A 14,672-nucleotide genomic window follows, 5' to 3' on the forward strand; every position below is an offset into this window, starting at 1 on the left:
TTTTTTTTTTAGCTCTAGTCTACTAAGGGACTACCAATAGATTTAAGCAAATTGGTGTGTGTGTGTGTTCCCACTGACCGGCTTGTCTTTGATGGTGGGGCTGGACACGCAGAGGTACAGCTTGCCATCCTCCTCGATGCAGGCATCGATCAAAGCCTGCACTGAGCTCTCGTCCTGGAACAGCAGGAAGGCATAGCCTGCACAGAACACAAGAGGGTTATTCTCGCTGCTGGGGCCGCAGAGTACTGACAGAGGATTGTGCAGGAATTTAGTTTGCTGATTACTGTGAAAGCATGTCTGATCACGACACTCTGCTCGCACAGCAGGAAGGCATAAGCTTTTACAAACATACAAACAATCTGAGCAGAGATGACAAATGCTTCAGATAACAGCCTGAAGACAAAACCAGATTGCTCAGATGTATAGATATCGATTGTAGCAGATTATCACTCACTGCTTTACCCAGGAATACTGAAGTCAGTTGCCAAAAAAACAAACAAACAAACAAAAAAAACAGCATAGTGTGAACAAGCTGTGAATTTAAGGAATTTAAGATACCTTTGGGAGGAAAATAGGATTTGCTCTCAGCTTTGTGAGGCCAGTCCACAAACAGGTGTCCAAAGCGTCTGAAACTGGCTGTTATCTCATCTGAAATGAAAAAATAATAATAATGCATCCTCATCGTCAGCCCATAGCTTTTTCAAAGAAAACACCAGGGGAGATTTAGAGCAGAGGCCCTGCTCAGATTTCACAGTAAATTACAGGGGGGTGTACTGTAAGAAGCCCTGTGTGTTTCAGGCATGATTGCTTTATTTATTTATTTTTAACTTTTTACATTTTCCCTCAAGTTCCCTCGTTCTAAGTTTGATTACATAAAAGGCTAAAAGTAACCCAGGAATTCAATCCTTTTGATATTAATTATGTTACTACTGCACCTTCATCTATATCTGGGGGCAGTCCTCCAACAAAGACTTTGCGCGAGTAGCGTTCCACGCGCTCTCCGTTCTGGTGCGGAAAGCAGTGTGGGGAACCTAGGCCTGCGAGACCCTGGTCTCCACGTTCATCATCAGGGAAACCATCCTCTATGGGGAAGAGAGAAGAGTGGCCTGAGAAAGAAGAAGAAGGTGGAAAAGATTTATCTTTTGAAGAGAAAACTAGACATTTGTTTTGTTTTTTTTAAAGAAAACAGTAAATCATGGTAATGGCACTACAATAAAGATGGCCGTAAATGAGCACTTTAATTTCATCCCTTTGTCTATCTGACCTCAATTCCTACTACTTTAATTTTCTTGATCTAACAACAGTAAACAAACCATTAACCTTTTTATCTTACTTACTAAAATATAACTATTTGATTCAAATTGGAAGAGAATCAGTTAAACATGTGCACGCAGAATGGAGATATTAGAGCCTGAAAGGACCACATCACAGTCTGACCGAATTAAATGTCCTTGATGTGTTGTTCTTTATTCCTAATTAGCTTCCATGAATCACACATGGAACTGTGCTGCCTGTGAACATAAAGGTTATCGCGCACACATTAGTCCCATCAGTGAGAAAGTATAAACACTTTCAGAGTGCACTGTGTGTGGTAAAGGTTAAGCTCTCCCTGCTCTATCCCTGCTCCTATACAACCTGCCCTGAGCTGCTTTATGAAGATTTATGAAGATTTATGCAAGGACGTTAGCCTTAACTGACAGTGTGTGTGCCTCGCCATGTGTCGGGCTCCTCTTGCAATGAGTGTAAATCAGGAATTACACTTTGCGCGTCTCCCTGCCTCATTAACTTGTAGCTAAGTGTGACACCGTCTTGTATTGTCTGAGTTAATCTTGCAATATGCAAGCAAAGATGGAGAAAAGCGAGCAGAGTGAAGCATAATGAGAGAAACAAAAACTTGAGGATAAAAGATGCACAAGATCACTTGACGACAAGTAACAAGGCTCGACACTAAAGACAATCATGCAGACAAACTCGTCACATCACTGCACGTATAAAAAAGAAAAAAGAAAACAAGTTTAAAAAAAAAAGCACAGGGCCATTCCAAAACTAAATGCACGTGCCCGTTAATGTAACAACAAACAAGCAGACCACAGTCAATAAAATCATAACACTGCTTAACATTACAAGATTAGTTAAACACTGAGGCTTATAGGGCGGGAAAATATGCTGAAAACAAGACATGATGTATTTGTGATTGCATTTTACCTCGTCTCCTGCTATAATTCCTGGCTGCATGTGGAATAAGGACAAATCAAAGAAGAGGATGTTCACAAAAGTCCCATAATACACATAATACCAATAAAAGTGCCAGGTGGTGCACGACAATGGAGAGACGACCCACTTTCAGCCTGCGGGCCCTTGATTTTATTAATCACCGATGAATCATAAACACCCTGTGGTTTTGTCAGCACACCGACTATCAAGCAGGTTTTTGTTTTGTGCTTTTTAATTGTGGAACTGTGCATTTTGAAAGGTTGCAGACAATCATTTTAAACTTGCTGTATTTTTTATAAAGGACACTTTATATAGACACGCTGTAAAGGTCACCTCGCTATTAATATAGCACTTTCAAAATAAAATGCTGACTCATTATGAGAAGGGGATAAAGGAGACAATCTAAAGGCGCACAGCTAAAAAAGGACATCTCAGTTCAACAGCAAAACATTTCTGTAATTCAATACAAGCCCTGGGATAACCTTTAACAAAGAAACTGAAGGATAACATGAAGTGTTACGCTACATGTATGGATGCTCTGAATAGGAATATTGACAGAAATGGCAGAAAAATTGAAACTTGAAAGTGAAGCACATCAGGAACATCTATCAAAAATCAAATGAAGCCTTCAATTAAAAGAGGGGAAGAAAATGAAAGAGGAGGAAGGAGGAAAAAGAAAATAATAAAAGCATGAATAGAAACCAGTTTCGGAACAACTGCAGCTTTGTGTGAAGTTAAGTGCCAGATATAATTATATGTTCAATGCCAGCCAAACAGCCGTGTGAATTATCCAGTTCACCTAGCTTGACTGCAAAGTACCAAAATTAAGCAAGTCTGCATAATTATGCAAACGGAAAGACAATGACGAAGACTTGATCCCAGGGCTGAACCTTAAACTGGATTTCAGGTCTAATTTAGCAAGACCTATAGCTAACAGCAAATGTGCTTTAAAACTGTAGGTCATATTTGACCTGCATGTGTGCTCCACACAGCATGAACCTGCAAACAGCATGGCAGAGTGAGTTGGTTACTTTGCTGGGAAGTTACAGCCTTTTGCCTGCAGCTCTTTGTCTAATGGTTCACAGTGGCTGCTCCTGCTTGTTTCATTACTCCCTGCAATATTTCAAACCCATCTGTTATCCAAAATAAAATAAAAATAAAAAAAACATCACAGTGAATAATGGCATTAAGATACAAGTTCACTGATAAATGCACTGCACTTCCTGTGTGACTCTTTCATAATAAAAGTCAATTTACAACCTTTTTTTTCTTCATTGAGCTGAAGAAAATGTTAGTTTGCACTAGAATGTTTTCCAGGAATGTAATGCTGCAAATAGATAAATATTGCCTTAGGCTCAATAAGTGTAAAAGATGTTTATTTATTTAAAAAATAAAATAAAATTGAGACCTCTACTATAAGCATGACCTCAGTAATTTAGTGACTAAATCTGAACTCTCCAAGACATCAAATGCATCACTGAAGGTCAAGCAGCACTACCCCTGACAACAGCAGTTTCAATCTAGCCTCATTAGCAGAAAGAAAATGTATCCAGTGTGTCATTATCCAAACTTTTCCCAGGGCAGTGGTTTCTCTGATGCTGACATCATTGCGGGGGGGGGGGCGACCACTATACTGGCCTTGAGCTAAAGTGACAAATGTTCAAATGTGCACACTGGAGTGAACCAGGCCTCAACCCATGTAAAAGAGCAACATGGAGAAGAGCGCATGAGCAACAATCCTGGCCTCCCTCAGTGGATTTTCCAACCCAGATGGACATCAACCGGGGGGGGGGCTACAAAGGCTAGCAATAGAGCCCAAGAGAGTCAAGAAAGCAGACTAAAAGGAAGCACACAGAGCTATAAGAAGTGCGTGAACAGGAGAAAAAGAAAAAATGGTCAAAGAAAATGAAAGGGTGAAAGAACAGGAGATAGGAATGCAATCTTTGTGTTCTTATGATGTGGGGGTAGAGGGATGGAAGGGAGGGTTTGGCTAGTGTGCATCCTCTATCTGCTGCCTATCCGCTGGCACCATCTGTCTCGGGGCTTGATGACAGCTCCTGATCATGTGATCTTGCCATGTGACTCGGCAATCTTTTGAAGAAACTGCTGGCCTTTCATGTTTTACATCCTAGCCCCAAGCCCAGAAGCAAAAAGCTAAAAGGACAATAAAGGAAACTGTAACGTACAAGGGCAAAGTAGAAGCCACTAAATTCCACATATCATGTGGACATGAATGGTTTGGTTTTTTCCTACCCGCTGAGGAAAGAAATAAAGTATAAAGCCAATTCTAATTTCGAGCTCCATATCTTATTTTTGAGAAGCACCAGGATTAAAGAATGCATTTAAAAGCAAAACAAACATAAGATGAAAGAGCCTCCTTAAGAAGCATGAGAACAGCAAAGAGGTTCATCTTTAGTGTAACTACCTATCAAACTATTTCTGGTATTTAGCAAATTATTCAAACCAAAGGCAGTTTCCCTTTCATTGCTGCTTTCTATCCACTTATTAAAGAGTGGTGAAAAAACACCATTTCGCTCCCTCCACTTGTCCACATTTCTCAATACATTCTTTACCTCTTGGCTTTGGGGACTAAGCAATCTCAACAGTAACAGGTAGAAAGGGAAGAGCCCCACATTAGTTTCAAGCTAGGAGAAAGGGCACAAAAATATATGCTTGTTAGTTTAATTTCAAGCAGGCATGTGGGGATGTGCTTGTATTTAACTTCAGGTAAGACGAACAGAAAGATCTGCATCTCCACCTGCTATATTTAGCCTACCTCCCTCCTTTAAGATGTGCACTCTTCTCCAAGAATCTGACGGCATCTAAACACCCTACCTTTGTGTCTGCATAAATATCGTGGCTACTTCCTCTAAGAGTCACAATGGCACTCTTACCAACAAGTTTTTAACTGAAACCAGTCACACTAATGGTTACACACTCAAGATTACAACTGCACAAGTGTCTTGTGTCTAACTAACTCATTTTCCAATCATAAAATATGTATTCCTGCTTCTCTCAGTCTATCAGGGAGATCGCCTACTTTCTGATCCTGCATGCAAGGGGCAGGAGCAGCTGCTGCAATGAACAGTACACAGACAGAAACACCGCTCTTAGCAACAACAGCGGCAAACAACTAAACCTTCAAGTGCGGTTACGCTTCGCTAGAGTCGATACAATACAGGCATGCCATCACTCTCTCCCTCCATCATGGCACTGGCTGGGAAGCTATGAGGGACGTTAATGGAAAAGCATCCCATGTCTGAATGAGAGATTACTGCCATTTCCTCAGACTGATGAAGCCCACCTTGTTACGTCTCCAAAAAACCATCTGAAACATCTGACTCTTCTTCACGTCGATCTACTGTCCACTTGTCCATTTTAACTTATTGGGCGTTTTTAAGCGATAAAGGCACTTTTTTTAATTAAATAAATAAATAAATAAAATGAATTTTATTGCAATAAATAAATTCATCAGAGATATCAGCATTTTATGATTTAATTTTTTAATTAGTTTGTTATTGCCCAGTTTGTCATTTTAGCAGACTCTTGAGTGTTTAGGTTACCATACGTACCATTGAGGGGAAGAGGGTTGTCCCCTCCTGGGTGAGGAAAACCAAGACGACCTACATAGGGAAACACAACAAAAAAATCTTTTGTTATATCATATAAACCTTCCTATAAAGCTATTATTATATTTTCACTGACCAGTTGAAAGAAAAATCTGTATTTTATTAAGAATATGAAAGATATAGTAATAAAATGGCTGTCACTAATGCGATGTCTGCCCTCCACACCAGCTACAGCCAGCTAAAAACAATGTGAGGCAAGACAGCACCACTAACACTATCAATCAGTACTTTGTATTTGGAAAAGGGCTGTTACCATAATAATCCTCTTGACAATTACAGCAGTGCACTAATTAAATTGCCGAGGGGCACTATTTGATCTATTCTGCGCATAATATAGGAACAGTTGGTGACTTTACTTTGTTATAAGTTTTTTTAAAGTGTTAATCCAGAGCAGGCTTTAGCTGGGACAGCTATGATCACAACCTTTGTTACCGCTCGCTGCATGTTTCTCCTACATCTATGGGACATCAACTCTCTTTCCCTCTTATCACCTCGTTATTCTCCAAGCCTCATGCTATAGATTTTAGCCATTTGCCAAGACCCTCTTGCATATGCACACACCCGCGCCTACACAAACATGTTATGATTCCAAACAAGCTTCGAAGTTATGCAAGGCCCACTTGCTGCAGAGGGATAATGACATGAAAGAGCTCAAATAGTACGACCATTGTTGAGTGGGTAATGAGTGCCCTGTGATTGGTGCATTCCAACGCCTTGGTCACATGGAAATGTTTTGGCTCCTCCCCCCATAGTTTGCCTAGAACTATGGGGGGGAACAGAAAAAAAACAGAACCCCGACTCACAGAGCAGAGAAACCAGGACAGACCACCTGCAGCTTTGAAACACGCCGCTCGATGATAATATTCGACTGTGTAGCGCACCCATCATCATTATCTGAATAAAAATGCAATAAAATGAGTTCAGTTTAATCAAAATAAGCTCAAAGGTGGCAACCAAACCAAACTAAAATCCTCTGGACTACAATTCAGACCATAGTGATGTGATGACACTAAGGTAAAAGTCCATCTGAGCACCACCTGCTATTCTGAATTTTAAAGGGCTATAATGGTCTCCGAGGATCACACGAGTAGGCACCATATCCCTGTGTGTCTGCAGGACTGTGCATGCCCGCTCTGTGAACCTGATTTGCATGCTCCTGGCTACATGTGAGTACAGTACTGTAACAGTTAAAGCACATGCATGCAGAGCACACAAAAGACGGGTGGGGGTGTGTGTGTGTGTGCATGCATGGGGCGGGTGAACAGAGGGATCCTTTCTGTCAGTCAGGACAATGCTGGAAGGGATTCAAAGCTCCTTGTACTGTAGACATTTTGTCTCGCCCGCTCCCTTGCTTCATTGCTCTCACTTTGTTCAATATGTTAAGCCGGAATGAGAAATTGCTGCCCTGCTTATCTGCATCTAAATGTGCTTGTGTATGAATTCTGCCAGTTTGTTATGTAGATGCATGTATGCATGTGACGGAGAGAAAGAGCAAAAACTGGCCCGGAGAAGAGTCGCTGTAATTATAATATAATATTTGTTATGCATCAAATTATTGTCTAAAATTATTTACTTTTTGTCATCTTTCTTCAGACAAGCTTTGCAGACAACGTAAAAATGTAAACATACCTGACCACACAGAAAAAGGTTCTGAGAATGCCACTGAGCTAATATTAGCATCAACGAAGCAGAGAACATCTACTTTACATGTATTATAGGATGTATACATATCATATTCTATCATATTTATAGGAAGTTGGGCTTACTTTGCCTTAAAAATCACTTCTGCAAACCAGACTATGCAGTATTTTGAAATTGTGATGAAGTTATGTAAAGCAGAAGCTTTGTGGTTTTTAGAAGAGAATTTTGACTTCTCTTCCTGTGTTTTCTTGGATCCATCAGTGGAGCTAAAGCACCAAAACATGTTTAATGAGGCAGACTTCTAGTTTTCTTCTGCTGATACTGAAGAAACATTTACTAAGATTTGACAGCACAACATTATACCGCCACTGAGCCCGATAGGTCCGAGGTTTAAAGAAGTGATCTTACTGTAGCATCCCATACTTAAAAATTTCTTTAAAACTTTTATTTTGTATTTATTCTGCTAATAAACTGATGTGTATAGTAAACGTTTTTATGGAACATAAAGCTATGCATATATTACGCACGACATCGCTCCCATTTAGAGATTTTTTATACCACATTTTTACCTCATAAGAAGACTCAATTTCTGGTCCTTGACTTAAAACTTGTACAACCTAACAAAAACAACATAATCATTATCTAAGTCCTCTGTCCTATTAAACTACTATCAAATATAACAGACAACTTTAACTGTATAGTTAGTTACCTTTTACACTCAGCCTAAGCCTTGAGAAATCAAATGTGCTTCCTTTCAAACAATGATCATTACTAAGAACTTCAGCTCTATCCTCTTAGCCAACACTCACTATTGGCCACTGACTAACTTTTCTGTAGTCAGATTATTTCTGTGAGCGTCACCCTTTAAACCAATGATCATTGGACTCCTGTAGAATTAATTTAATATCCAATTTCTGGGTTATGATAACCGGTCAGCAGCACTGTTTGCTATCAAATAAATGTTTCCTTTTAATGCTAAGACCAATACTGTATGTTAAAAAGTATCATTGTTCTCGGCAACGTCTACACCAACATGTTAAAAAATTAGCATGCAACTTCTTCAAACTTTTTGGACCAAAACTATTTCACAACACTATTTTGTATGAAAAGCTTAGCAGCAGCGATCATTAGAAAACAACGACAGTGTCAGTTCAGTTCAGCGAGGGCTCTTCCATCTCTCATAATTCCCATTTAAATAAAGCCTAAGCCCTCATGAATCTCTCTGCTTCTTAAAATTCATGAGAAAGAGGTTATACCTATTGCACCATGCTCAGCTATCCTTCAGTTCAGTTTGTACACTGTGTTTTTAAATCTGGGATGCCACGGACGTAGCTTTGATTGAAGCAAGCAAGTAATTTATTTATATAGCACTTTCAGATCAGCCCCCAGTTGAACACAAAGTGCTGTACACTTGACATGCCAGAAATGATACATTGAACATGTTAAAAAATAAGAAATTAATTAATTAATTAATTAAAAATAATAATAATGATTATTAAAATGACATTTAAAATAATAAAATTAGCACAAATAGCAAAAACAATAATAAAATAGTATAAAAATGATGATGAGAATTACATTTAAAACAACTGACACTATTTATCTTATGGTTCTTTTTGCATTGCCCCTCAGTTCATCACTGTTTCTATGAAACAAGCTCACTTAAATGGACCCCTCTTCCTAAAGGCTCACTTTATGCTGATCGGCAGTCTTTGTGGAAAAAGTAGATGGTCATCTGTCAATATAAAAACCATCAGATTCAAAACAATAGTGGGTAAAAGTGCTTTTGAAAACTGCAACTTGTGGACACCACAAATATGTGCAGCAACGATGGCTACGGCTGGGCGTCTGTGTTTTCTAAATATTAAATTCATTAACTCCTTATTGTGTTATATAACAGTGGAAAAGTAGGTCAGTCAACTATTGCTATACAGGTCCATGGGAATCAACTTGCATAAGAAAACGCTAACTGACGTGGAAAACATCTGCCATCAGGGAATACCATATGTAACACAGCAAGTAGAATATTAACAGCTGCACAGGAAAGGCACCTCTCTGATGCAGTTTTATGCATGCTTCGAATCACACTGAGAGCATTTCAAAAGGTTTAGTCTTTTATTTTTGATAAATGACCAGATTCTCTATGTCATTTACATGTGTGATTTTGTCTCCTCCTGACCTGCTCTGTACAGCCTGATATGGCTTCCAAGCAAAAACAGACTATTAGACACAGTTTCAAGCAATGCTGTGTGTAGAGCTGCTTGTGAAATCCACTGCCGTCAGCTCTGGCATAAGCCAGAATGCAACATAGTCTCACCCAGCTGCATTTGTCGCACCCAGAATAATCGCATATATGGATATGACAGAAAATGTCAAGAAGAAGAATAGAAGCCACAAGAAGAATTTTGTTTTTGTTTGTCTTGGTTTGTGTTTTTTATGATGAGTGGGAAGAAGAAAGAAGGAAAAGGAAGACAGAGGTGTGAGCTGACTGCTACACACTGTGGCCTTTCATAATATCGCCGATGATAGCACAAAAAGAAGACAAAGCCTCTACATGGCTGACCTGTGGAGGAGGTGAAACCTCTCTGCTAAAAACTGAGGCGTTAACTGATAAATTATTGTGTGTGAGCTGTTGTTCCTTTGTGCGGCCAAATAAGCTACAATCCATAACAAAGACAAGTGTTTAAAGGTAAAGCCTGCTTGCACATTAACATTTTTTTCCTCTTGTATTGCACACCTTATATGAGGAAAACTGCCAAATGCAAAATAACGAGTGTACTGCAAAGTGTTTGCATGTTATATTGTGAAACTCATTTTCAGCGAGGTCAGTTGACATGCACTGAATAACTATTGCACACCAGCCATTTACTGGACAAATAATGACAAGATCAGTATCATAGTATGTGTGCCATCTGTGGGAAAATATGATGCATCTAAAGATAAAGGTCCATACAACTACCTCCAGCGCATCACAGGTTTTCTAAAAATACAGACATGCTAAATGGGAAGCATACACTTTCAGCATATACACTCATTTCCTGTACCGAATCCATAGTAAAAAAAAAAAATTCCCTGCCTATAGAATAGGGAAAAATGTATGGTTGCTGGAAGTTGTAGGCTGATGCTGGGAGACATCTGTCGCACCAAAAACCTCCTCATTGGTCACAAACAGATTGAGACATATTGCCGCAACCGACACATTTCAAAAGGCGAAACCTTTATGCTGGAGACTCACTTTTTGCTAGCGACTGGTGGTTGTCAGACATTCACCAACCAGTGTCTAGGCCTGTGTGACTACAGCCTTCTATGAAAAAACAGCTCTGCTGTTAACGCAATGTCAAATTAAAAACAGAAAAAAGGAAAAAAAAATGCTGCTGGTCTGCTTAGTGTTTCATGATCTTGATTGACAACTGGCATCTTTACCTTTCAGACTGTCCTGCTCAGCTCTCATGATGTCAATCAGGGAGCTCTCCAGAGTGTTCATGTTGAAGCTGTCAAATGACCTGGTGCGCTCCTAAACAGAGGAGAGAAAAAAGAAACACTGTGTCACATTTTTAGCCTGCTTCAAAGACATGCAGTTAACACAACTATAAAAAGAAATGTGGTAACCAATGGTGTTAATTGTTAAAGCGGAGCAATGAAGAAATTGCCTTATTAATGCGACAATGACTTGGTTAATATCTAAGCTTGCCAAAGACTGTCTTGCCACAAGACAGACATGTTCACTCTTAACTTAGAAAATTTACACAATGGTGAAAACTTCCTGCAATACTTAAAGACTTTTGACCAAAAAGAGTTAAAAAAGGGGAACAGTCACATGCTTTCCTGTTTCTTCTCACCTCACTTGAGCTTGTTTCAAAGAAAAGACTTGACAGAAAGCTTTGTTTCTCTCAATGTGAGAGACTGTACAGGTACACATTGACTTAGTATTGGTTTAAATCGTTTTAAAAGTAAGAAATGAGAAATAAAAAAAGTTATAGCATTTTCTTGGCTCACGTTGTGTTCAGCTTTATTGTGTGGGTCCAGAAGGACTCATCCCAAAGTAGCTTAAAAATTATCTGTGGGTGTGTATCTACCAATGGGAAGAAGAATTAAATGTTGTTCTTTTCTTTTATTAAATCTAGTTTTTGCTCTCAGCAGTTGATTTCTCTCATCTTATAAGATGCTGTTATGTGCTTAATTACTATGTGTTTAATTCAACCCTAATTTCTTTTCTTGCATGTTTTTGTGTGCTTTTCCTGCTGTGCAACTTGCAAAGTAAACACAAGCAATAAACAGACTCGTTCAATGAGGCAACATAATGAAAGTCAAGAGAAAAACAAGCAGTCAAATGGAGCATGAGCCAAGCAAATTCCTGGGCAAAAGCTTCGTCACCTACAACAAGGGCATCCTTGGCATATCAGCCAGCCACACCGGATATAATTGTATGCACACACAAATACATGTTAACACGCACACACCCATATGATGTGTATATACAAAATATTCTCACACTAAAAACATGTACCCATAAACAAACACACACACTCCAAGTGGCATGCTGATAAGGTTTCAGTGCAGACTCCACCTCAGCCAGACAAAATATGCAGTCTTAGTCAACAACTTCTAAAGAAAGTGATCAACTCTTTGGGTTTCCCTTCCTCTGAAAGAACCAAAAGTTAAATATGAAATAATTATTATTCGCATCTCGCTTTTCAATGTCTCATTGCTTCCTTCCTCCTCCACCATTTTCCAAGCCATTCTCTAACAAATACCAACTTCAAAAGTAGAAATGCCTTAAAAAAACCTTTTATATTCCTCATGCATGTGTCAGAGATCTCATACTTGACAAAGGCAGCAATTGTTCTAGCTAGAAGTTGTTGTTCATAGGCTGTACCCTATGACTAAAAAGTTTAGTCATGTTTATTCTCTCAAAACTTGGTCACGACTGAATATGCATGTCCAACTTTCAGTTTGGTATCTAGTCCATCGACTACTTGATTATTTAAGGGATTTTTTAAATGAGAAACAATCTCCAACTAATTTGTAGAGCGGCACTCAAAGAAAATCAACCGTTAGCATTTTGTGTAAATATGTAAAAACATAAAATAGATTATTACAATTTAACAAAAAAAAAAAAAAAAAAGACAGGAGAAGGAATGGCTGCCTAACTACTAACTGTCATGCTTCTAAAATAACAATGCCAGAACACACCTGATGTGTTCAGGTTTAACGCTGTAAAAACATCCACATAGAAGCAATTGAACCTGACAGGATGATTGACAGATCAGACTTCCAAACCATGTCAGCAACGCAGTGTTAAAATAACAAAAGCATCAGTGTGAAACAATGTGGCCTGTTTCTTTTTAAACCTAATCGGCGGACAGTTCAGATGAAATGTGCAAAACTAAATCCAAATTTAAAAACTATAAGCAAAGTAAGCAGTAAACTCATACAGTTCAGGTGTAGCAACAGTTCGAATGTTGGTCAGAAAACTTCTGCCTCGAGAAAAACGGAAGAGAAAAGTGTTAAATAACTGAAATAAAGCATGACACAGAAACAAGTTCACCGTTTCAGACAAAACAGAGAAAACATCCTGACAACAACACTACATAGTCAGCTCTGCCCTGGGCCTGACTGATAATGGGCAGAGAATTACCCATCATGTCACTAAGGCTGCATTATCAGTCACTCTTTAAATTTACTGTGTTGTTTCTTCAGCAGCAGCTATGCAAAGATCTCTGTTGTTAAACCAGCAACCAATTCAAAGCCTAACGGCAAACTGCAGGCAGTGTCAGAAAAGACTAAGAAATGTTCATTGTCCTTTGTGTTACCATGCTAACAGGCTCAGAAGAAACGCACCTATCCAAGTGAACTACACTTCAAGGGTTGACTAGGAGGGCAACACACTTTTTCTCTTTTTCCTCATTAATCTACTGTCCGGTGTCTGGAGTTGTTCACCAAAATTCAATATCTACTATCTGATCGGCTTGAAGAGCGTGGTTGGGTATCTGGCACACTTGGCTGGTAAAACAGCCAAACTTCCCAGCTGTAGCCAAATTTCTTACCAGCATTTGAGCTGACTACAACAGAAACAACACTGTGGCAGAACACACCCAATGCACTAACTCTCTCTCCCTCAAAACAAATATCAACATGGGGATACAGGCCAGATTGTGTCCACCATTTTCTCATATCCGCTTCAGTATAATATGTGCACTTGCGCTATTGCCTAAGGACAAATAAGTCAAACACTCCAAGGCAAGGGAAGCAGAAACAGAGTCCAGGTTTGGTTTCTGCCTTAAGTATACAAGGGTAATGAGTATATTCCAACATGACGACAAATGCATACAAATAGGAAGCGGACAATGCTGTACGCATTTTTGGATTCGCACGCTTTGTGGCATCAGTTTATTTACCATCATATGTGGGCGGTGTAGTATGACAGGGTAATTCTATTATACTGTTTCTGGATAATACAAATTCATTTTGTGGCTGAGATGGACTCAGTATGGCGGACTTGAGGCCTGGCTGGTTCTCTGCAGTTGCTAAGCATTAGCCTGGAGAGTGATTAATCATCACATTTCTGCATCTCACTCGCTCTCAACAACTGGCCAGCTGTCCAGCAAAGAGCTTATCCCTGACAGATTGCAAGCATGCACAGATGCACGCACATTAGCCACAAGCAAGAAAAATGACGGTTTATATGGTAGTTCTTGTAATCTATGAACACGGCCTAATGCATTCACTTAAATTTACATGCAGCCCATTCACACTGCAAAATCATCTCTTGCAGAAACGTGTAACCCTGAAGCAGTCTATTTGAAGCTGATAATGTAAACAGTGACAGTGCAGGGTTTTTTCCTTTTACTATGCATGATAGGTGTGAATTGTTGGTTGTATGCAGCAAGGCAACCTTACTCTACCAGGCCCCGTGCCATTTGCTGTTTGTTTGACACTGAATTAAAAACTATGCACCAAACTAATCATTTAAAATTTTTGGACTATTATCCAGAATAAGGATTATGGAACACACAAAAATGGGCTTATTATTTATTATTCCATTACAATTACCTCTCAGATAATTTGACTTTTTCAGCCAGTAATTCTTATCAATCTAAAATTAATAATGAATTCTTTTTTTCCCCCTTTTCTTTCTTTTTTTGTTTAAATTGGGACCTATGCATTGTCTAAGAAGCTTATTTGAAA

At 39.1% G+C, this 14,672-nt stretch overlaps 1 protein-coding gene across 1 annotated transcript in view; it reads right to left on the reverse strand.

Annotated features, from left to right (window-relative positions):
• Nucleotides 1-14,672, reverse strand: part of cpeb4b (cytoplasmic polyadenylation element binding protein 4b) — a 29,585-nt gene that overhangs the window by 4,424 nt on the left and 10,489 nt on the right. The window contains exons 3-8 of the mRNA XM_005727934.2: nt 10,908-10,998; nt 5,787-5,837; nt 2,206-2,229; nt 936-1,106; nt 559-648; nt 79-197 (exon numbers count right to left, since the gene is read on the reverse strand). Of these exons, the coding sequence (XP_005727991.1) occupies nt 79-197; nt 559-648; nt 936-1,106; nt 2,206-2,229; nt 5,787-5,837; nt 10,908-10,998 (546 nt within the window). The remainder of the gene's footprint in view (nt 1-78; nt 198-558; nt 649-935; nt 1,107-2,205; nt 2,230-5,786; nt 5,838-10,907; nt 10,999-14,672) is intronic.

Source organism: Pundamilia nyererei, unplaced genomic scaffold, assembly GCF_000239375.1.
Source record: "Pundamilia nyererei isolate P.nyererei 1_Seehausen unplaced genomic scaffold, PunNye1.0 scaffold00026, whole genome shotgun sequence".
Lineage (NCBI taxonomy): Eukaryota > Metazoa > Chordata > Actinopteri > Cichliformes > Cichlidae > Pundamilia > Pundamilia nyererei.